Source organism: Thalassophryne amazonica, unplaced genomic scaffold, assembly GCF_902500255.1.
Source record: "Thalassophryne amazonica unplaced genomic scaffold, fThaAma1.1, whole genome shotgun sequence".
NCBI classification, from domain to species: Eukaryota; Metazoa; Chordata; class Actinopteri; order Batrachoidiformes; family Batrachoididae; genus Thalassophryne; species Thalassophryne amazonica.
The window spans coordinates 15,051-39,994 of record NW_022986283.1 but is presented as its reverse complement, the minus strand read 5'-3'; the positions used below and the strand labels follow the sequence as shown (position 1 = coordinate 39,994).

General features: G+C 39.9%; 1 protein-coding gene across 1 annotated transcript in view; it reads right to left on the bottom strand.

The window, feature by feature from the left end:
- Positions 1-24,944, bottom strand: part of LOC117505974 (hsp70-Hsp90 organizing protein-like) — a 42,130-nt gene that overhangs the window by 4,605 nt on the left and 12,581 nt on the right. The window contains exons 6-14 of the mRNA XM_034165519.1: positions 23,727-23,921; positions 20,175-20,229; positions 19,984-20,074; positions 19,751-19,892; positions 15,906-16,010; positions 11,668-11,776; positions 11,379-11,562; positions 10,908-10,982; positions 1,422-1,524 (exon numbers count right to left, since the gene is read on the bottom strand). Coding sequence (XP_034021410.1) covers positions 1,422-1,524; positions 10,908-10,982; positions 11,379-11,562; positions 11,668-11,776; positions 15,906-16,010; positions 19,751-19,892; positions 19,984-20,074; positions 20,175-20,229; positions 23,727-23,921 — 1,059 coding nt within the window. The remainder of the gene's footprint in view (positions 1-1,421; positions 1,525-10,907; positions 10,983-11,378; positions 11,563-11,667; positions 11,777-15,905; positions 16,011-19,750; positions 19,893-19,983; positions 20,075-20,174; positions 20,230-23,726; positions 23,922-24,944) is intronic.

The following is a 24,944-nucleotide window of genomic DNA, read 5'->3' as shown; positions in this document are numbered from 1 at the left end:
TACATTTTTCGATTTTTGAGACATATTGCTTTAAGTTTTCTGTCTTGACGCTTCGATGTCTTCCTTGGTCTACCAGTATGTTTGCCTTTAACAACCTTCCCATGTTGTTTGTATTTGGTCCAGAGTTTAGACACAGCTGACTGTGAACAACCAACATCTTTTGCAACATTGCGTGATGATTTACTCTCTTTTAAGAGTTTGATGATCCTCTCCTTTGTTTCAATTGACATCTCTCGTGTTGGAGCCATGATTCATGTCAGTCCACTTGGTGTAACAGCTCTCCAAGGTGTGTTCACTCCTTTTTAGATGCAGACTAACGAGCAGGTCTGATATGATGCAGGTGTTAGTTTTGGGGATGAAAATTTACAGGGTGATTCCATAATTTTTTCCTCAGAATTGAGTGATTCCATATTTTTTCCTCTGCTTGGTCTAAAAAAAGTAACCGTTACTGACTGCCACAATCTTTTTTTCTTGATTTCTTAAAGCCAGAAAGTTGCCATTTGAAATGACTTTAGTTTTGTGTCATGTCTGTGATCTGCTTTTTTTCTACAAAATTAAACAACTGAATGAACATCCTCCGAGGCCGGTGATTCCATAATTTTTGCCAGGGGTTGTATGGGTTGTATTCACTGTGTGAACTTTGAATAACTGGTCTCTGGAACTTTGTCTTCTGAGTTTTACAACCGAATAAGCTCAGGGCCTGAACTTAAATATTGCATATGTGTGTCTATTATTGTGTAATGGAAATCTATTGCACTTTGAATAGCCATTCATTAATTGTGTTGTTTGTCTGCACACTTAAATATATGTTTTTGTGTACCCACTATTCCTGGCTGCTGCTGTCACTGGCTCCCAGAGTCGAATTCTAGCTTCTGAGAATCTGGCCCAATTTCATTGTACATTTGTACCTATATGTGAAGTATCTTGATAATACTGGTCCTAATATTATCGGAACACACTTGTTACATCATTCATTATAGTAATCAAGCTAAAAATCTCTGCGTCACCTATGACCTCAATACCCTTGCTCACATGCAAGACAAAATTACAACAAATTTTCCACTTGCAGAATACAGTGAAGATTCACCCTACTCTATCCATGGCTAATGCAGACAAGCTGGTTCATGCATTTCCATGCAGCTAGTAAGGCAGGTAAAGATTAAAGAGTTGATAAAATATTTTCTCATCAAGCTCTTGTTTTGGGCACCATTAAGAGAGAATATTAAATAGATTTTAAATTAAGCCCTTTGAAATCTACAGGTATGAACAGATACACCACCACACATTTGTTTGCATAGTGTATAATGCTTGATAGTTAATTTGTACGCAAGTCAAAAAACAAAAGTATTTTATGAGTCCATGAAGATCAGGCTACCTTTTAGTACTGTTTTGGCACAAAAAGCAAAAATGTGGAGACCTACATTTAAACACTGGATGGCTCTGTCACAGTCTTCCTTCCTGGTGTAGTTAACAAAGGCACACTGATGTTCCAGCAGCATCTTGATACTGTAGACAGTCCCAGTTCTGATAGGAAGAGAAATGGAGAGCGTGACAGCAAGCACCAAAATACAGAGCTGTGCAAAATGGACTACATTATTAATTCATGTGTTGTAAGTTGCTTTGATTCACACTCAGTGAAAATAAAACACCCAGAAAACATTTCAGCAGCACTAAAACAAAAAGCAGAGCCACAAACAGCTGAGTGATGGCTGAAATCCAATAGAATAGCATCAATGTTTGCAGGTTTCATTTGTGTTATTAGCCACAGAGACTCTGTAACTTGGTTGTGTTGTTGATGCAAACTACACAGATGTCATCAATATAATTTTTCCCTTTTGTGAGAAGACGGTTGTAAAGACTCCTCCTCATTTTCACTCACATGCATCATGGAAGCTCACAGTTTGTAACAGTGACAGCCACCATGTGAAACTCATGGTTGACCTCAAATATGACCGAGCATATGGTTCGATGATGTAACGTAACGGACTCGTACCATGTGATGTGTGCAAAAACAACTTTAGCCTAACCCTAGCCTAGCATTACTGGCACCGCAGAAATGCAAGGGTTTACAAAAGAATGTCAAAGTTCTCAAATTGAAAAAGGAATTTTCAAACATCTGAAAAATCCTGCCACAGTTACAGTAAGACCACAGCACAATAACTGAACACCCTCCCAGACCCTGTAAGGTTTCCCAAGGCTGCAAACCATGAGCTTCTAGGACCCATGCCTGTGAAAATGATAATGGGGACTTGGCAACTACATGTTTTATGAAAAAGAAGAAAAATAAATTAAAAAAAAGCTGAATACTGCAGATAAAACAAGTATTTAATGCATCTCCATTTTCCTCAGCCAATACATTTCTAAAGGTGCTATTGACAAGAAATTTTCACCAGATGTCATTAACAACCCAAATAATACAAACAACAAAAACATGAAGAAATTATGTTACAGGAAAACAGTACTTAACATTTGAAGAAAGGGAGCTGCAAAAAGGCATGGAAAGCAAGACACGAGATGAAATCTATTAGAAAGCAATCCTGCCCTTTGTCAGTGCAAATCAATATGAGCTGGTTCAGTCTCAACTGATGATGGCCTATAAAAAGATGTCTCTCACACACACACACACACACACACACACACACACACACACACACACACACACACACACACACACACACACACACACACACACACACACACACACACACACACACCATCTCATGATGAGTAAAAGCAAAGAGGTTTCTCAAGAGCTTTGTATCTTTATTGTTGCAAAATATAGTAATGGCATTGGCTACAGAAGAATTTCTAAACTTCTGAATGTTCCAGTGAGCACGGTTGAGGCCATAATCTGAAAGGGGAAAGAACATCATTTCACCATAAAATGGCTACGACCAGGTACTCCTCGCAAAATTTTGACTAAGGACTGAAAAGAATTATTAAAAGAGTTAGCTAAGAGCAAAGGACCATTTGTGGAGAGCAACTGAACAATTGTTTCAAACAAAACAATAAGTAATGCACTCAATCACCATGGCCTGTATGCATACTGACCACACAAGACTCCACTTCTGAAGAAAGAGCATAGTGAAGTTTGTTTAAAGTTTGCTGCACAACATTTAGACAAGCCTGTGAAATACTGGGAGAATATAGTCTGATCAGATGAGACCAAAACTGAGCTCTATGGATGCCATAATACACTGCAGAAATGGCACTGCACATCACCCCCAAAACACCATACCAACAGTGAAGTTCAAAGGTGGGAACATCATGGTGTGGGGCTATTTTTCAGCAGATGACACTGGAAAACGTCATATAATTGAAGGAAGAATGAATGGAAAAATGTACTGAGACATTCTTGATAAAAATCTACCAGGATGATTAAGATAAAATGAGGACATTTCAGCAAGACAGTGATCACAAACATACAGCTAAGGAAACTCTCAATTGGTTTTAGAGAACGAAAATAAAGCTGCCAGAGGCGCCCAGCCAATTACCTGACTTGACTCCAATAAAAAATTATGGAAAGAACTAAAGATCAGAGATCAATTTAAGAGGTCTACAGATCCTTCAAGATTTGAAGACTGTGTGTGGAAGAATGGACCAAAATCACATGTGTTCAGTATTTTTCCCTGTATCATCTATGTTTTGTTTTTTACACATAATTTCTGTAAGAGCGGGAGAGAAAGAGACTGAATAAGCTGGTCAGGAAGTCCAGCTCTGTCCTGGGCTGTCCTCTGGACTCTCTGGAGGAGGTGGCTGAGAGGAGGGTGTTAACCAAGTTCAAATCCATCATGGACAACTCCTTTCACCCTCTGCACCAGACTGTAATGGAGCTGTACAGCTCCATCAGTGACAGACTGAGACACCCTCAGTGCAAGAAGGAACGATACTGCAGGTCGTTCCTCCCTGCTGCTGACAGACTGTACAATAACACTGAAATAACCACATGCAATAATATGTCCACAAATCATGAGCAATAACAACCCGTTTACAAATATATATATATATATATATATATATATATATATATATATATATACACACACACACACTCAACAAAAATATAAACGCAACACTTGTGGTTTTGCTCCCATTTTGTATGAGATGAACTCAAAGATCTAAAACTTTTTCCACATACACAATATCACCATTTCCCTCAAATATTGTTCACAAACCAGTCTAAATCTGTGCTAGTGAGCACTTCTCCTTTGCTGAGATAATCCATCCCATCTCACAGGTGTGCCATACCAAGATGCTGATTAGACACCATGATTAGTGCACAGGTGTGCCTTAAACTGTCCACAATAAAAGGCCACTCTGAAAGGTGCAGTTTTGTTTTATTGGCGGGGATACCAGTCAGTATCTGGTGTGACCACCATTTGCCTCATGCAGTGCAACACATCTCCTTTGCATAGAGTTGATCAGGTTGTCAATTGTGGCCTGTGGAATGTTGGTCCACTCCTCTTCAATGGCTGTGCGAAGTTGCTGGATATTGGCATGAACTGGTACACGCTGTCATATACGGCGGTTCAGAGCATCCCAAACATGCTCAATGGGTGACATGTCCGGTGAGTATGCCGGCCATGCAAGAACTGGGACATTTTCAGCTTCCAAGAATTGTGTACAGATCCTTGCAACATGGGGCCGTGCATTATCCTGCTGCAACATGAGGTGATGTTCTTGGATGTATGGCACAACAATGGGCCTCAGGATCTCGTCACGGTATCTCTGTGCATTCAAAGTGCCATCAATAAAATGCACCTGTGTTCTTCGTCCATAACAGACGCTTGCCCATACCATAACCCCACCGCCACCATGTGCCACTCGATCCACAACATTGACATCAGAAAACCGCTCACCCACACGACGCCACACATGCTGTCTGCCATCTGCCCTGAACAGTGTGAACCAGGATTCATCCATGAAGAGAACACCTCTCCAACGTGCCAAACGCCAGCGAATGTGAGCATTTGCCCACTCAAGTCGGTTACGACGACGAACTGGAGTCAGGTCGAGACCCCGATGAGGACGGCGAGCATGCAGATGAGCTTCCCTGAGACGGTTTCTGACAGTTTGTGCAGAAATTCTTTGGTTATGCAAACCGATTGTTTCAGCAGCTGTCCGAGTGGCTGGTCTCAGACGATCTTGGAGGTGAACATGCTGGATGTGGAGGTCCTGGGCTGGTGTGGTTACACGTGGTCTGCAGTTGTGAGGCTGGTTGGATGTATTGCCAAATTCTCTGAAACGCCTTTGGAGATGGCTTATGGTAGAGAAATGAACATTCAATACACGAGCAACAGCTCTGGTTGACATTCCTGCTGTCAGCATGCCAATTGCACGCTCCCTCAAATCTTGCGATATCTGTGGTATTGTGCTGTGTGATAAAACTGCACCTTTCAGAGTGGCCTTTTATTGTGGGCAGTCTAAGGCACACCTGTGCACTAATCATGGTGTCTTCACTTGTTCAACAGTCCGGGGTCTCCGTTGACGTATTTTGCGCTTGATAATGTGCTACACATTTTCAATGGGCGACAGGTCTGGACTGCAGGCAGGCCAGTCTAGTACCCTCACGCTTTTACTATGAAGCCACGCTGTTGTAACACGTGCAGAATGTGGCTTGGCATTGTCTTGCTCAAATAAGCAGAGACGTCCCTGAAAAAGACGTTGCTTGGATGGCAGCATGTGTTGGTCCAAAACCTGGATGTACCTTTCAGCATTGATGGTGCCAACACAGATGTGCAAGTTGTCCATGCCATGGGCACTAACACACCCCCATACCATCACAGATGCTGGCTTTTGAACTTTGCGCTGGCAACAATCAGGATGGGCTTTTTCCTCTTTAGTCCGGAGGACACGACATCCATGATTTCCAAAAACAATTTGAAATGTGGACTCAGACCACAGCACACTTTTCCACTTTGCATCTGTCCATTTCAAATGAGCTCGGGCCCAGAGAAGGTGGCGCCATTTGTGGATGTTGTTGATGTATGGCTTTCGTTTTGCATGGTAGAGTTTTAACTTGCACTTGTAGATGTAGTGACGAACTGTGTTGTAACTGACAGGTGGTTTTCTGAATTGTTCCTGAGGCAACACGGTAAGATCCTTTACACAATGATGTCGGTTTTTAATGCAGTGTCGCCTGAGGGATCGAAGGTCACGGGCATTCAATGTTGGTTTTCGGCCTTGCCGCATATGTGTAGAAAGTTGTCCAGATTCTCTGAATCTTCTGATTATATTATGAACTTTAGATGATGGAATCACTAAAATCCTTGAAATTGAACGTTGAGAAACATTGTTCTTAAACTGTTGGACTATTTTTTCACGCGCTTGTTCACAAAGTGGTGATCCTCGCCCCATCTTTGATTATGAACGGCTGAGCCTTTTTGGGATGTTCCTTTTATACCCAGTCATGACACTCACCTGTTTCCAATTAACCTGCTCACTGTGGAATGTTCCAAACAGGTGTTCTTTGAGCATTCATCAACTTTCCCAGTCTTTTGTTGCCCAGCCCCAGCTTTTTTGAAACATGTTGCAGGCATCCATTTCAAAATGAGCAAATATTTGCACAAAAACAAAAATGTCTATCAGTTTGGACATTAAATATCTTGTCTTTGTGGTGTATTCAACTGAATATAGGTTGAGGAAGATTTGCAAATCATTGTATCCTGTTTTTATTTACATTTTACACAATGTCTCAACTTCATTGGAATTGGGGTTGTACATCTTGGACTTGATTTACATCAGTCAATAAAAAAATGCAAACAGTACAGCACTGTATGGTAAATTGATAACCAAGTGCAACATAATAGCATTACTCTGCCTATGGTAGACTGTAGATAAAGGAGCGTAACAACTAACTTATAGCATATAGACTTGATAAGAGTCTGTTGGCTGTCTGGTTTGCGCACACACATGCACGCGCACGCGCACACACACACACACACACACACACACACACACACACAGAGAGAAATAAATTAAGAATTGCACACACAAAAAAAATTAAATGTAGTACAGAATTTAATACATTTATAAAATAACAAAAAATCGTTGCTGTCTTGAAATGTTGAGGTAAAGTCAATACTTTATACACCTTTTCATGACTGAAGTGTATTTATTCATTTACGTCTATATTTATTTATGATTCATGCATTATAGATGGATTCATAGTTGTCACTTCTGGACCTCCCTATTTTCTGTGCCTTTGTGCTCCTGTAGTCATTGCATCTAAAGTGAGTTGAAGGGAAGCTTAAGTACTCCCCCTCATGGCCACAGCTCAATACTGCCATGAACATAGTTAACTATATCTGCTGTATTACAGTAACTAACCCTTTAACCCTCAAGCGACCAAGTGGGGTCATTTATGACCCTGGGCATATATTTTTGTGCACTTTTTTTTTTTTATTTTAATTGAAAAAAGAAAAAAAAAATCCTACCATGAATTTGTCAATTGTTCATGGAGGTATCAGCAGATTTGTGTGGCAAGTGTAATCCAAACTTGTCCAGGGTCACTTATGATCCCAGTAAGATCTATGAGATTTTCGACAATATAGCTTCAGATGGTTTTGGAATTTGCCAGCTCTAATCATTATATTTTACTGTTTTGTAGGGAAGCATGGCCAACAGACCTGGAGAAGCAAGTGTACAAGCATTGAGACATTCTTGATGCCCAGAGTGAGGATGAAAAGGATGATGGACATATGCCGGATGCCAATTAGAGCATGTAATGAATATGAAGAATCCTAAAACAATCATTTATATAGACGTATTCCAATATACAGGCAATGTGGTTATAAATAACTCCACTCAGTCATATTTGTCACTATAACAGCTTGGTCACTTGAGGGTTAATCAACTATGACATTTCAGCTTTTTTGCTACACTTATGTTAACAAGGCACTGAGACACCTGTACTGCCTCACCAGCAATGATACAACAGTATCACCAATTTAGTGTGATATTAAATATAATTTTCTATACTGACAGGATAGTTTAAGCTTATTATTATCATGACATTTTTTGTGTATATATGCATAGCATGTGAGAAAAAAGTAAGCAGCTATATGATAGTGTATGTGTGCAGGCACATTTTCTGACATCTTAGATAAAGGTTGAAAATTTCAACCTCGCTGTCATGAAGTGACATCACTGATATCAAAGGTCTGACACCTTTGTTAGGCCCAGAAGCAGAAGCATATACAGAAAACTACATTTGCATTTCATGAAGTTCTGGCAATATTGCATTTAAGATGTTCATCTCAGACTGCATTTTAACCTAGAACCTAAACATGACCTGTTCTGACAGGAGGGTGCACAGAGCATTGTTTGACTGAAAATGTTCTTAACATTTCAAAGATATCATGTATTTTTAGATGATGACTTCTCATTTGACCTTAACGAAACTTGTGAAAATTGTGCAGAGTTTATCCACAAAACTGAATTCAAATTTCAATCTTTTTTCTTGTTTTGAAGATATCACAGCTGACAGTTATCACATGCTGTCTGACATCAGTGCTCTGATACATCTGATAGCTGCAAAAGTCACTGCAGGGAGCTGCATTTCAATCGCATCTAGTTCCTGATATATGGCCATTAAGGGTGCCTGAATGTTTAAGACCTCAGTGGCTTCAGAAGGCCATGGGGATGCCCACGTTTGCAGCAGATGGATGAATGACTGGTAGTTATCTGCTCCACTAAGAGATGTTCATCGAGATTCAGGTCTGGGCTCTGGCTGGGTCACTCAAGGACATTTACAGAGTTGACCTGAAGCCACTCCTCCCAGTCTCCCAGTTCCTGCCGCTGAAAAACATCCTCACAGCATGATGATGCCACCACCATGCTTCACTGTAGGGGTGGTGCCTGGTTTCCTCCAAACATGGCACCTGGCATTCACACCAAAGAGTTCAATCTTTGTCTCATCAGACCAGAGAATTTTATTTCTCATGGTCTGAGAGTCCTTCAGGTGCCTTTTGGCAAACTCCAGGTGGGCTGCCATGTGCCTTTTACTAAGGAGTGGCTTCTGTCTGGCCACTCTACCATACAGGCCTGACTGGTGGATTGCTGCAGAGATGGTTGTCCTTCTGAAAGGTTCTCCTCTCCTCACAGAGGAATGCTGGCGCTCTGACACAGTGACCATCAGATTCTTGGTCACCTCCCTGACTAAGGCCCTTCTCCCCAACTGCCTCAGATTAGATGCGTGGCCAGCTCTAGGAAGAATCCTGGTGGATCTGAACTTCTTCCACTTACAGATGATGGAGGCCACTGTGCTCATTAGGACCTTCAAAGCAGCAGAAATGTTTCTGTACGCTTCCCCAGATTTGTGCCTCAAGACAATCCTGTCTCAGAGGTCTACAGACGATTCCTTTGACTTCATGCTTGGTTTGTGCTCTGACATGCACTATATGTAGACAGGTGTGTGCCTTTCCTAATCATGTCCAAGCAACTGAATTTACCCCAAGTGGACTCCAATTAAGCTGTAGAAACATCTCAAAGATGATCAGCGGAAACAGGATGCACCTGAGCTCAATTCTGACCTTCATGGCAAAGACTGAATACTTATGTACTCACAGCCTTTGATTTCTTTGTTATTGATTTATTTCAATAAATTTGCAAAATTCAAAACTTTTTTTCACATTGTTATTATGGGGAATTGTGCATACATTGGGGGGATTTCATCCATTTTGGAATAAGGCTGTACCATAAAATGTGTTAAAAGTGACGCACTGAATACTTTCCGGATGCATTGTAAATATGTGCTATTCATAAAAAATGAGCTGCAATTGTGCAACAAGTTACATAAATAAACCTACACCATAATGCTTAGATTTCATTAGAAAATAAATTTTCTCAGTTTTGTGAAATTCAAATGGCCCTATAGCTTTAATCAAGGGCCATAACTCTGGTAAAATAGGTCCAACTCAAATGATATGATAAAATGTGTATTACCAACCTATAACAAGAACTTGGTCAAAGTATCACAAAATTCCTCCTAAAAATGTGAGGAGTTGATTTCAGAACACTTTTCCCCTTTTTGAGAGGGAGGGACAGACAGAAATCATTACGACATAAAAATGGAGGATACAAAAATGGTTTGGCTCCAGTAAACAGGTGCACATTTAACTCTGTAGAGATCTCTATGCAACACCAGACACTAATATTTTTTCCTGTTCAGTCATGACTAAAAGTATTTTACGCTGAATGTGTTTAAGTTTGTGTTATAAAAACATTATGTACCCAGTTACCTAATATTACACCAAGTCATTTTCATCCAAACTGAGAAGATGAACCTGAAAACATCTAAAAATACAGCCCAGGTTACCCTTTTAAAGCAGTTACATTGACTAAATATACCGTCTTATCCACAACTTACCTATGGTTGAAGTTTCATATCAAATATACTCCAAGTCCCATAATTACGCAGGCACATTCAATTGCTACTATTATGTTTAGACTTCTCTGATCTACATAATGTTAGTGCATATCTGACCTCATTCTACTTCAGTAAACATCAAGTAAGTTGATCAACACCCTTTGTGACATGTTCACATGGTTTGTGCCAGATACATGGAATAATGCTCCACTATGAAGGCAGATGGAGTGTGCTAGTAAAATGCTCCTTTCCATTACAAGCAATAGACACAAACAGGCAACTTCTTACAGACATGAAATTATGATTATGCATTTACTTTTTTATACACCACCTATGTATGGGGTATTTTTTTTTTAATCCAAGCTTTAATATCTGCTTTTTAAGACACCTGGAGGCCTGTATTAGCTGGTTGAAAAGGTGCATCATATGACCATGAAGTAAAATGAAAAGGTGAAAAAGTTTCACTACAAACTCTAGACTCTGACAAAGTACTGAATAAAATTCACAAAATCTTTGAGGCATGAAGGAAGTACTTCACCTGCTGAAGAGTTCATGCAGCATTCCATAGGTGACAGCTGGTGCCAAAAATCCAACCCAAACAGGGAAAAGGTCCCTTCATTCCAAAACAAAGAAAACCATTGTAAAATCGACTACACATATTGAATGCAAATTCTCCTAATTTTTACTCCATCAGGTTATTGTGAACATATTTACTGATAGACAACTTCATGAAATCCAAGAAATGTGAAATTAAGAAAGACTGAACATTGAAAAAATTATGTATTTCCTGCTTGTGTTTTACTTGAGAAGGGTAGGTGTGTGCGCGCGGGGGGGGGGGGGGGGGGTGGGTGGGGTGGATGTGTGTGTCTGACGACACACACAACTTCAAAGCCTATTTACAAATGATACCAAATAAAGACGAATCTAAATGAAAATTATATCACAATTCATAAAAAAAATAATTACATGAAGTGAAAGAAAACATACAAGCAGTACTGAGTGAACTTACGGCTTGACAGTATTCCTCAACACTGGGGTTGGTAACTGAGATTTTGAACCAATTTGGCCCAAACTATTGGACCCTCTGACACGCTGCACTGTAGAATGTTTTTTTTGTCGGACAACCCACTCTCCCTCCTCACTGTTATCACCGTTCAGCTGCATCCCTGGTTGGTCTATAGTATCCCTTCCAGCTGAAGAAAGCAATGATGACAAAGTTCAAATATCAGGACATTATTCCAGTGACAAGTTTTTGAAATGACTTTTTCTAATTCTAAAAACATTTTTGGCCCACTTACTTCCAGGACCAGGATTATCATCAACCCCAAAGAGAGAGTCAATAGCTTCCTCTAAAGTTGCATGGGTTTTTAATGCCTCTGTGCTTTGCTCAAAGGTGAATCCCATTTCCTGAGAATCATTATACAAACAAATTGCAACAATTATAAACAAAATGAGAAATTAAAGCTAATACTGTGGCACCTTTGGCACCAGGATACATTTCTTCCCTAATATTCAAAGGACTTACACTCTTATATCACAAATATGACCCAAATCATAATTGTATAGAAACTATTGAGACATTTGGGTTAAAATACAGTTCCAAGAAACTATGACACACTTTCTGTGGTGATGACATTTTGTTTGAATAAAACAAAGAACCCCACAAACTTGAAACAGAAAGCCACAGATATCACCAATAACCACAGGCAGCTAGATGTCTCTTTGGGAAGACTTGCTGAAGAAATGTGAACTTATCTGAAAAATCAAAGTTAAGTACACCTTTAAGAAATAAACAGTATGGCACTGTATGATAAACCTGCCTGAAGTAGGCTGTTCTCTACCACAGACCGACCATGCAAGAAGGAGACTCGTGAGCAAAACAAAGACAACACTGAAAGAGTTAAATCGCAAGTTTCTAAGGCTGTGACCAAAATCTGTACTTCAACTTTAATATGTTGCACAACTAGTCACAGCTTCATAGTGGAGTGGAACAGAAAAGGGTTTTCATAGAAGAAAACGGCTCAAACTGAGGCTTGAGTCTCCCACATGTGCCTTCTGAAAAACCGTAGCAAGAAAATCCTTCTCCATAACAATCCAATGTGAAGCTACCTAACTACTGATAGTACAGTCAAAAGTTACTGTGTACAGTTTCTCCAGTCATAGCAACAGAAGCAAGTCATCTGTGTGCTGCTACTCCACGTAGATTTAGTACCATACTGTTTGCACTGCAAAAACTGATACCTAAAAAAGTAAAAAAGACTTGTTTAAAGGAGACCTGCATTGAAAAAAATGCAGTCAGATTTTTTGAACAAAAAATGACTTACATTTACACATGAGATCCTTCTGAATGTAGTAAAGTAAATCTGCAAGCCCAGATCTGTCATTCAACGGAGAAATCTTCATTTGAAAATGACAAATTTACAGCTAACATTTAGCCCTCTGCAAATTGTCCCTCTCATCATGGACGCTGCCGAGACGTCACGGACAAGACCCTCTCCCAGCATGCATTGCGCCAATTGTAATTTGCATCTGCACCTTTTTCGTGTCTTATACGGAAGGATCTACTTTTTTAAAAACTTCATATTGTCTTGAGGCACGTTTGGTGCTTGAAAATGATTTTGGGGGACTTTTTCATACGCCTGTTTGATTGAGTGGTGTCGCAATGAAAATCTGTCTTTCGCCTCCAGTACCATCGCGGGATATGGAGGCGAGACCCGCAAAGAATCCCAGTCATTAAAAATATATAAACCTCTCTCAGCGTCCATGGAGCTCTGGGGCTCCGATTGCCGAGACGTGCGGTGCTGTGGATTTTGCCGCAAGAAGTCTGTCCTTGCAGCAACAGGTGTACCGGCCGCTTCGCATTAAAACAGTGAGCGTAGCGGAGGCAGAGACCGGGAGAGGAAGAACGGCGCCCGCTGTCGATGTCGTTGCTGATCTGAGCACACAGATCTATCTCACATTCATTGCAGCTTACTTTTGGATGTTGAAACCAGGACGTGTATAAGTAACATTACTAACAGATAAAATCAATTTCAGTGTGGGATCGGACTAAAGGCGGGAGCGCGTCGTCTTGTCCCTGACGTCATGGAAATGATACGGCTGTACAAACTGTTTTCATAGAGGGCTAAATTTTAGCTGCAAATTTGTCATTTTTAAACGAAGATTTCTCTGCTGAATTACAAATTTGGGCTTACAGATTTACTTTACTGCATTCACAAGGGTCTTATAAATACATATCAGCTATTTCTTTCTGAAATCTGACCACATTTATTTCAATGCAGGTCTACTTTAAAGAAAATTTGACTTATTTTTTGTCTAAATAGAAAAATAATCTTGTCGAACATTTTTTACATAAGAAAAAATGTCTTATTTTGGGAAAATGTTTACTAGTTTTGAGAATTCTAACCAAGCAAATTTTTCTTACCCCATTGGCAGATTTCTTTGCTTAATACAAAACATTTTGGCTAGATTTAGGATTATTTGGCTTATTTTGAGAGGGGCAGTTTTTGCAGTGTGTATTTCTTAATGATTTATGTCAATGAAGTACAACTTGGAAATGTTCATGTATAGCCATCCACTGACCTGTCAAAAAAAAAAAGAAAAAAAAAAGAAAAAGAAAAACTGGCAGTACCTAGTTTGCCCAATTACTTACGGGCACTGAAAATAGAGCCATCATATAAAACCCCAATTCCAATGAAGTTGGGATGTTGTGTGAAATGCAAATGAAAAACAGAATACGATTTGCAAATCCTCTTCAACCAATATTTAATTGAATACACCACAAAGACCAGATATTTAATGTTCAAACTGATAGACTTTTTTGTTTTTGTGCAAATATTTGCTCATTTTGAAATTGATGCCTGCAACACGTTTCAAAAAATGGACAGGGGCAACAAAAGACTGGGAAAGTTGATGAATGCTCAAAGAACACCTGTTTGAAACATTCCACAGGTGAATGTCATGATTGGTTATAAAAGGAGCATTTTTTTTTCAAGCTTGGGTCTCCGGCAAGGACGGTCGCATTCCTCCCCTCTCCTCCTTTTTCTGTTCTCTATCTCTGCTCCGACCTTCAAAATCCCAGCTTCACCAGACTGAATTCTTCAAATTAAGATTTGGATTAACTATGGAATTGATCAGCTGGTCTCTCAATGCTATTGACACTATTTTTTTCGACAAGGAAATCAGGGCTGGGGGACCCTGTGTGCCCCGATGGAACCTACCCAGCGGGCTATGCTCTCGACGCCTGAGAGAGACGAGGTGTGACATGCTTGGCTCCACTCTCCGTGGAAGACATTGAGGATTTATTTCTATACGCTTTTATGGTGGGAGGTTTGGTGCTGATTGGTTTATGTACTGCCCTGACCCACAGGAATATTAGCAAGACGGCTGCTACCAGAATCTCGTCCGCTCATCAGTCTGTCATGATTAATGAGCTGGGCAATGCTGTGTAATCTCAGACTGCGTGAACTCTTGAACTCAAACGCAAAATGGAGACCATCTTGGAGCATATACGCTGCATTGCAAAGCTGCTGAGGACCGGAGAATATTCTTCATAAATTTAGACACTAGACAGTCAGAGGTGCAGTAAATGGAATTCTGTATCTCTCCCCGCCTAACATCAACATGGCAGCCTTATCGGCTCCTGAAGGCCAAATACCCTGTTCTTCCCCCAGAAGGATCTATGGCCTTGGTGAAGGAATTTGGCTCCCCCTTCTCATCTATCGACTTTAAAAGAAGAAAGAAAAGTTTAAAAATATGTTTATAAAACTCTGCACTCTTCTTTTTGGTTGCAGTGTCATCACCGCGCTGTGAGACATCTACACTCAACACACAGCAGGCTGACCCACAGCCACCCTCCTGCAGAGTGCAGACAGGGCACACAGGAACAGACACAGGGACTTGCTGCAAAGAGGAAAAAAAAAAAAAAAAAAAAAAAAAGGAGACAGTCTAAACATTGATTTTTGAAAGTTTTGACCATGGCATGTGTCCCGGGGATGCGCTAAATTTTATATCTTTGTGGCAGCCCAATTGACGGAAATCCGTTGCAACGACAAACTTTAAGTGCTGTGTCTCGAAGCTAACATTTCAATAATTTGTGTGACTGTCCAAATAGTTATAGACCTGTGACTGAATGTGCAATTTACTAAAAAAAAAAAAAATTTCACTTTTGATTGAATTACGTGTAGACAGAAATTTTTCAGTCATGGCCTGAAAGTGTTACTTTGCAGTGTTCATCAACTCTGCTCTTACAGGTAACCTGCCCTGCATATTTCCCATTTCTCCCTGCTCCAACTTCAACTTATTACTTAAATGTGGTGTCTGATTGCTCAAAATTGCCTAAACATGGATGACCATGATAAGGTACAAGAAACTAAGGATAAAAATATGCAGCACAAATGATCACCAGGAACAGGGTTGGAAATCACTGCTTTGGATGGTCTTAGTGATGGTTAAAGTCTTATCATCCACTGTGGGAACTTCTCATCATTCAAAAACACCTCCCCCCAACCATTTTTTTTACATGATTTCGTCATACCATTAGGTGCAGGGTCTGTGCCCGTTTGAGCTCCTCTGTGGCTTCAGTAGTTGCACTGTCAAGCTTCAACACCTCCTTGTAAATCAAAGAAGCCTCATAATATCTCTATAGAGGAACCAAACACAGCAGTAAGCATATACAGTAAAAAACATGACTTAATCCTTTGGGGTCCAAGGGCATTTCCTTGATTTTACCATGTCTTCAGTATCTCCTTTTTAAAAGAACTTGCATATACAGTGGGGAAAATAAGTATTTGATAAACTGTCGATTTTTCAAGTTTTCCCATATACAAGAATAGGGAGGTCTGCAATTTTTATCGTAGGTGCACTTCAACTGTGAGAGACAGAATCTAAAAAAAAAAAAAAAAAAAAAACACAAAATCATAATTAATTTGCATTTTAGTGAATGAAATAACTGATCACCTACCAACCAGCAAGAATTCTGTCTCTCACAGACTCGTTAGTTTTTTTTTTTAAGAAGCCCTCCTATTCTGCACTCTTTACCTGTATCAATTGCACCTGTCTGAACTTGTTACCTGTATAAAAGACACCTGTCAACACACTCAATCACACCCCAAGCTGTCCACCATAGCCAAGACCAAAGAGCGGTCTAAGGACACCAGGGACCAAACTGTAGACCTGCACAAGGCTGAGGTGGGCTACACGACAACAGGCAAGCAGCTTGGTGAGAAGACAAAAACTGTTGGTGTAATTATTAGTAGATGGAAGAAACACAAGGTGACTGTCAATCTTCCTCAGTCTGGGGCTCCATGCAGGATCTCACTTCGTGGGGTAAGGATGATTCTGAGAAAGCCCAGAAGTACACGGGGGGACCTGGTCAATGACCTGAAGAGAGCTGGGACCACAGTCACAAAGATTACATTAATAACACAGCACACTGTCATGGTTTAACATCCTGCAGGGCAGCAAGGTCCCCTGCTCACACCAGCACATGTCCAGGCCCGTTTGAAGTTCAACAATGACCATCTGGATGATCCAGAGAAGGCATGGGACAAGGCCATGAGGTCAGATAAGACCAAAATAGAGCTTTTTGGTATCAACTCCACTCGCTGTGTTTGGAGGATGAGAACAACCCCAAGAACACCGTCCCAACCGTGAAGCATGGGGGTGGAAACACCATTTTCAGCAAAGGGGACAGGATGACTGCACCGTATTGAAGGGAGGATGGATGGGGTCATGTATCGCGAGATTTTGGCAGACAACCTCTTTCCCTCAGAAAGAGCATTGAAGATGGGTCGTGGCTGGGTCTTCCAACATGACAATGACACACAGCCAGGGAAACTCAGGAGTGGCTCCGTAAGAAGCATTTCAAAGTCCTGGAGTGGCCTGGCCAGTCTCCAGACCTGAACTCAATAGAAAATGTTAGGAAGGAGCTGAAACTCGAAACTTGAAAGATCTGGAGAAGATCTGTATAGAGGAGTGGACCAAAATCCCTGCTGCAGTGTGTGCAAACCTCAAAATTAGCTTGTTAGTAGTTGCAAGTGTACCAGAGACAATACTGGAATTCATCGGTTATCTGTAACTTCCAATACATTTTTGGGTGGTTTATCGGTTTAGCTTTATAAAATAACTTTTCAGTTATCTGATATCTGTTAATTTTTTGGTTATCTGTGCCTACCACTGCCCAAATGTAATCTTTTTAATGCACATAATGGGCCTCATATATCTACGATGCATACGGCGATATTTGAGTGTATATGGGGTGTACGCCAAAATGGCTGCGCTACTTGGCATTTATCAATGTAGTCATTGGCGTACGGTGCGCTGAAATTATATACCAAGTCGAGAGGTGGTGTAAATTATACACCAAAATGATCCAGCACTGGAATCCACATAAAAATGAAAATGATCAACATGATAAACAGTGCCATTATACAAATCAATGCATATGTTACATAAATAACACTTTCTTGATTATACTACATAATAATTAATACAAATCCCGCTTTTGCGGGATTGTTGGTCTATGGAGCACGATCCGTGGCCACAGCGCTGACCGCAAAGAAAGCGCTGTTCGCCTTTTTCTCCAGACTTCGAGCCTGGAGCCAGAGCAGCGCTGATCTTAACTTTATGTGGTGTGATCGTTTTAGACAATGAAATTGATAATTACAGCTGTAGTGTTGTCATTCCCTTCGCCCGTGCTGCAATCAGGTTTTGTTTTCTCCATTCATTTGTTAACATAAAATAAATAAAAAAAAACAAAGAAATCTGAAAAATAAGGCGTGTCTTATTAATTGAGCTAGCAAATAGCCACAGGTCAAGAATTATTGACATGTGAAAAGAGACTAACACTTTTTTGATTATGCTACAAAACAATTAATACGACGGCCGCTTTTGACGCTCTGTTGGCACGCGTCATGATTGGTGCAGTTTTTTCTTTGCCGTCTTCCTGGCTTCCATGTCGTGAAATGAGGGTGTGTCTAAAGCGGAGTCTGAATATTTATGGGCGTGTTCATTATAATTACGATTGTTTTCACCCGCCGCATTTATCAAGGTTACGTCGGGCATACGCCGGAAATGGGCAGGTGCGCACTGCTTGATACATGTTACGGCAACTTTGATGTACTTAAAATTTACACCGGAAATTTACGCCACAAGCGTGCAACGTTGATACATGAGGCCCAATGTCCGGCACTTATTTAAAGCAAGTGTTTTTTTTCTAGACGAAGTTTTGACGTGGTGATTAAATGAAGCAGGTCCTGAATCAGGATTCCCGGTAGATCATTTGGCACCTCCTGACTGTAACTAATTGGTTACATACAAATAATGGATTTTGTCCGTTTTATACATATAATGGATTTCTGTTGTAACGGACAAGATTCACTGGTCCGCCTGAATCCATTATGTGCGAGTTTTACTGTATTCGTTATCCAGAGCGACTTTCAGCCAACTTAGCTGCTCATGCTCAATTCAGCGAGTTCAGACCAAAAAAGTCCAAATTAGAGGTGTCATAGTACATGTATCTGTACTGAACCATACGGTGCACAGAACCTTACGCAGAATACATGGTGCACCTCTGTACAGTACAATTATAGACACCAGCGTATGTTTCCATAAATCACAGACTGCTGGAGGCGTGGCAAGACCCTCAGTGCAAGCGGTGTGGCCGACCCCTCAGTCTGCCGTCTGTGTGTCTGAGGTGAAATGAGGAAATGGCACATCAGGCAGCTGAAGCGAGTGACCAGATTATTCCAATCAGAAATCGACTAGTCCAAAAAACTACATCATGGAATTGATTCTTAGTGGACTCTACTCTTAGTGGAGTTTTGGTCTATTTGTCAACAGTGTGCACAGCATTTTTATCACTGTGGCTATTGAGGAAATAAATACAAAAAAGCTACATTCCACAGCCCCAAGAACATCGCTGAAGTGAAGCACAATGCTGTTTTTGACAGGATGTGTTCACAACGTTCACACACAGGTATTTTGACCTCCACTCAGACAGCAATTTTATCATGACTGGATCTAAATTCACACAACAAGCACTGTAAAAACCAAGTTACCATGACAGCATCGCACTCATGTAAACTTTTCCAATTAATCTGCAGTGCGTCTGCCAGCCAAACCGTGGGAAGCAGTCCCTATGGATCACAAATCAGCTATGATTTATTACACCAGTAGCAAAGACCTGGCAGACAAGTCAGTCATTGACCACAAAGGATTAGCAACAAAATAATTTAAAACACACCCACACATAAGGAAAATTACATTAGTATGTCAGCTCTTCTCAAATGTCTTGATTTGGAAAAACCTGTAAATACCTCCACATAGAAACACAAAGCAGTGTTAAGCACATTTAACTGCAACAGAGAAATAATATTTTACCTGGAGTCCACAGAGAGCTTTGCCTTTCCTAAATAAACCTTTTATCCATTTTGGCTCCACTGACAGTGCGAGGTCAGCATCCCTCAGAGCATTTTCATACTGCTGCATTCTTTCATAACACAATGACCGATTTCCAAATAACCTAAAACACAGAATACATATAATTCTTTGCCAATAATGACCATTGCTGCTCGACATTTTTCCTGAAAAGTACTTTAAGGCCATGTTCTCACTTGAATTCCTTTGGGTTATATTTAATGGCATCAGTAAAACATTTCACTGCAGTTTCATAATGTCCAGTGCCAGCCAACCAATTTCCAATACCTACAGATGCAGAAAAAGACAAGTATGCCTGATTCAAAACATTGCTATTTTGTTTCATTTCAAAGTCTCACTGAAATTTGTAATGGCAAATTTAACTCACCAGCAAGTTCTCTACTTCGTATGGCAAATTCTTCTGCATTGGAGTCCATTGGTTGCTATGGAGATTAGTTTTAACATATTAGTCTATTTGCCAGTCACAAATAGAACAAGCAAAATTTGCATGTAACTGTTCAAATACACACATTATTGTGATTTTAATGCTCAAACTGCTTCATTGCATAAACTACAGACATATTCACAGGCATAACTGAAGAATTAAACTTAATATTTAACTGTTGCTCAGTTTGTTAGGATTAGGGATGGATATTGAAGATTTTATCGATACCATTATCGATTACGCTTATCGATCTGATTCCTATTTGATTCCCTTATTGATACCTCCTGTGAATTTTCTATGTACTACAAATAGGCTTTACAGCGTAATAATAGTAGTGCTATGTGACTAAAAAGATTAATCCAGGTTTTGAGTATATTTACCTCTGCCAAGGAGGTTATGTTTTCGGTCGCGTTTGTTTGTTTGTCTGTCAGCAGGATAACTCAAAAGGTTTTGAACGGATTTTGACGAAATTTTGTGGAGTGGTTGGAAATGACAAGAGGAACAAGTGATTAAATTTTAGTGATCACGATCCGGATCCAGGAATTTTTTTAAAAGATTCTTCACCATTGCGGGATAGGGGGAATTTCGACATTCTAGTTTTTAACTCCCCAAAAACAAGGCAGAAAGGCTTGAAAAAAAAATTAGGGTGTAACATAGTCAAATGTTCTATTAAACAACAAAATTTGGCGATGATGAGATCCGGATTCCGGATCTGGTGATCCAGAATATGCAAAAATATATGGAAAATAGAAAATGTGTCAGTGTGAGGTGACAAATGAAGCTAGAGATGCACAACTAACACCAAATTGTAGCTGAATCTGTACTGATTCAGTAAGGTGTCATCAGATTTGATGTAGCTTCAAATGTTATGGAGCTAGATCCAGAAGAAAACCGCCATTACCGAAAAATCGTTTTTATACAATAACTTTTCAACTAATAAAGACATAAAAGTGATTCCAAGTTCTAGTGGTATGTTTTCATGGTCAAGGATGTCAAATACACAGGAAAGAAAAGTGTATGTATCATAGTTTTGATTGTAACACTGAATTGTTGAATAGATCACTGTGCCAAGGAGGGAATCTCTTTAGGGTCAGTGACCCTATGGCCTTGGCGGAGGTTTGCACTCTGAGTGCTTCTAGTTCTTATTGTTACATGGGAAACAAGGTACCAGTAGATTCAGTAGATTCTCACAAATCCAACAAGACCAAGCATTCATGATCTGCACACTCTTAAGGCTATGAAACTGGGCTATTATTAAAAAAAAAAGTAGAAAAGGGGGTGTTCATAATAATAGTAGTGTGGCATTCAGTCAGTGAGTTCGTCAAATTTGTGGAACAAACAGGTGTGAATCAGGTGTCCCCTATTTAAGGATGAAGCCAGCACCTGTTGAACATGCTTTTGTCTTTGAAAGCCTGAGGAAAATGGGACGTTCAAGACATTGTTCAGAAGAACAGCGTAGTTTGATTAAAAAGTTGATTGGAGAGGGTAAAACGTATACGCAGGTGCAAAAAATTAGACGCTGTTCATCTCCAATGATCTCCAATGCTTTAAAATGGACAAAAAAAAAAAAAAAACAGACGCATGGAAGAAAACGGAAAACAACCATCAAAATGGATAGAAGAATAACCAGAACGCCAAAGGCTCACCCATTGATCAGCTCCAGGATGATCAAAGACAGTCTGGAGTTACCTGTAAGTGCTGCGACAGTTAGAAGACGCCTGTGTGAAGCTAATTTATTTGCAAGAATCCCCCGCAAAGTCCCTCTGTTAAATAAAAGACATGTGCAGAAGAGGTTACAATTTGCCAAAGAACACATCAACTGGCCTAAAGAGAAATGGAGGAATATTTTGTGGACTGATGAGAGTAAAATTGTTCTTTTTGGGTCCAAGGGCCGCAGACAGTTTGTGAGACGACCCCAAACTCTGAATTCAAGCCACAGTTCACAGTGAAGACAGTGAAGCATGGTGGTGCAAGCACCATGATACGGGCATGTTTCTCCTACTATGGTGTTGGGCCTATATATCACATACCAGGTATCATGGATCAGTTTGGATATGTCAAAATACTTGAAGAGGTCATGTTGCCTTATGCTGAAGAGGACATGCCCTTGAAATGGGTGTTTCAACAAGACAATGACCCTAAGCACACTAGCAAATGAGCAAAATCTTGGTTCCAAACCAACAAAATTAATGCCTTGCAGATGTGAAGAAATCATGAAAAACTGTGGTTATACAACTAAATACTAGTTTAGTGATTCACAGGATTGCTAAAAAAGCAGTTTGAACATAATAGTTTTGAGTTTGTAGCGTCAACAGCAGATGCTACCATTATTGTGAACACCCCCTTTTCTACTTTTTTTTTTTTTTTTTTTTACTAACAGCCCAATTTCATAGCCTTAAGAGTGTGCATATCATGAATGCTTGGTCTTATTGGATTTGTGAGAATCTACTGGTACCTTGTTTCCCATGTAACAATAAGAAATATACTCAAAACCTGGATTAATCTTTTTTAGTCACATAGCACTACTATTATTCTGAACACTACTGTATGTCAACATTTTATTGAGTCTTAAAGTAAATAAATATGAAATTGGTCACTGGATACTTGATCTCTGGACATAAATAAACTCTACATGGTGGATCCTTGATCTCTGGACATAGACAGAAATAAAATCTGTAGATTTGGCAAAAGCATTTCCTTTCAGACATTATTGGCATGAAAGTCTCTCCATACACCTGAGCTGAACTCAGCAGCTGCTGGAGTCTGTACATCTTCAGCCATACAGTCTTGGGCTGCTGCAGTGCAGGACCTCTCATTGTGGGAGGAAAAAAAAACATTTTGATCGAATTAAGTTTACCGTTTGTACAGTATTACAATGTTTGAAAAGAGGTGTCATTTGATTTAAATGGCGATTCACTCTGAAGTTATAAATTCTGAGCGGGCTCGACTCAGCAGACAGCGGTGCAGTGTTTGGAGCAACAGAATGGAGGACGATTCTCATTTCTTTCTCACAACAAGACAGGCGTCCCAGTTAGACACTTTAATCTGCACAAAAGTGACTCAAGATTGACATATTTTAATGGCTTTGAGAGGGGTTAAGAAGTGGAGTTGCCGCTTCTGAAAAGAAGCGACGCAAAGATCCATCGAAGCAGTGGATCGGAGCACTGCTTCATTGGTTCAAGGTTCAAAGCAGAGTGGCGCTGCTGAAATGGCTAATTACAGACCCACTGCAGGGCCTGTAATCAACGTAGAGAAATAATCAGTTTCCCGACAAACACCCTCATAAACAACGGCCACTCTGAAGGACCGATAAGGGAATCGTTAAGCAAAAAGGCTATTGATGTCAGTGGATCGAATCATTTCTTAACGATACCAGAAAAGAACCGGTTCTCGATACCCAAGCCTAGACAGGATACTCGATACATTCAAATAAAAACAGGGTGTCAGTCTTCTGTTTAACAAACTGTGCTGACTAAACACATATTTCCTGAGCACCTCCATAATTGGACTGCATTTCTCTTCCTTCTTTTGTAATTCAGGTTTCTGCAGAACTTTAGGATTTTCACTTCTGGGCTGCTGAACATTCAGAGATTTATTTTTCTTCTGTTTTCTCTCTGTTGCCGGTGTATGAATGAGCGTCTCCGCCCCCACTGATGTAGTAGAAGCATATAATTTCTCTAAATTTAAATCCTGTAAAAAAAAAAAAAAAAAAAGAAAAGAAAAATTATTTCTCTGTTCATAAATGTCTTTTCCACAATTTAAACAGTGGCAGCAGGTCTAGGTGTGGCAGCATTTTCTGATCACTATATTAACCTCAACCAGAGTAAGCAATAATCCAATACAGCTTATTTTGATCTTAGTCTGAATACTAAAGTGCACTGTAGACATATACCTAATCAAACTGTGATGTCTTATTGGAGATTTAACAGCTCTTTGCAGTTGAATCTCCAAAGAGTACAGCAGTGTTTCCAAATCTGTTCAAAGTTTTTACTTTTGCCATGTCACTTAAAAATGTTTTTTATATGAATGTGCACCAAGGATACAACTTTTTAAATTTTCTTCCTCTAAAACAATTTGCTGTATCATTTTTGAAAGAGCGTTTATACATAAGTAACTAAAGTAAACTCACATTTGAGCCATCTAAAAAGTTCACCCATGATACCACGTTTGCAGCCTTATGCAAAACCTGTTTGAATATAGGGAAGGCTGCATAGCACTCTTGGCTTTTAATGAATTTGTAGTATTTGTAAGACTTCAGCGGTGATTTGATTGTATTGCTGAGTCACCACATTTATTTCCTTTTTTGTTCATTAGTCAGCCAGGGTTGTAGTTTTTGGAAATCCACCCAAATGCAACAGAGCATAAAAAAATTCAGTTAGTCATGGGTGAATGTTTTTGATCAAATCAAAAAACATTGCTTTTCATTGTTTTCTAGCAACAGCTCATCAGAATATGATACAGGACTATTGGGTTGCAATAAAAGTTGCATCCCTAATGTACACCTTCACCATTGAAAATGATTGAGACATGATCTGCTGCAGTGAGCACCATAAAATGTCAGGAGGGGCAGAGTGATGGGCCCATTTGTCTCTCTGAATGCAACCAAACTTAAAATGTGGTTGACACATGTTAAAAACCAGAGGTCACCAACCTTTCTCCTGGATATCAGCTGCCCTGCAATTTTTTCCAACTGTCCCTGCTGACCCACTGCTA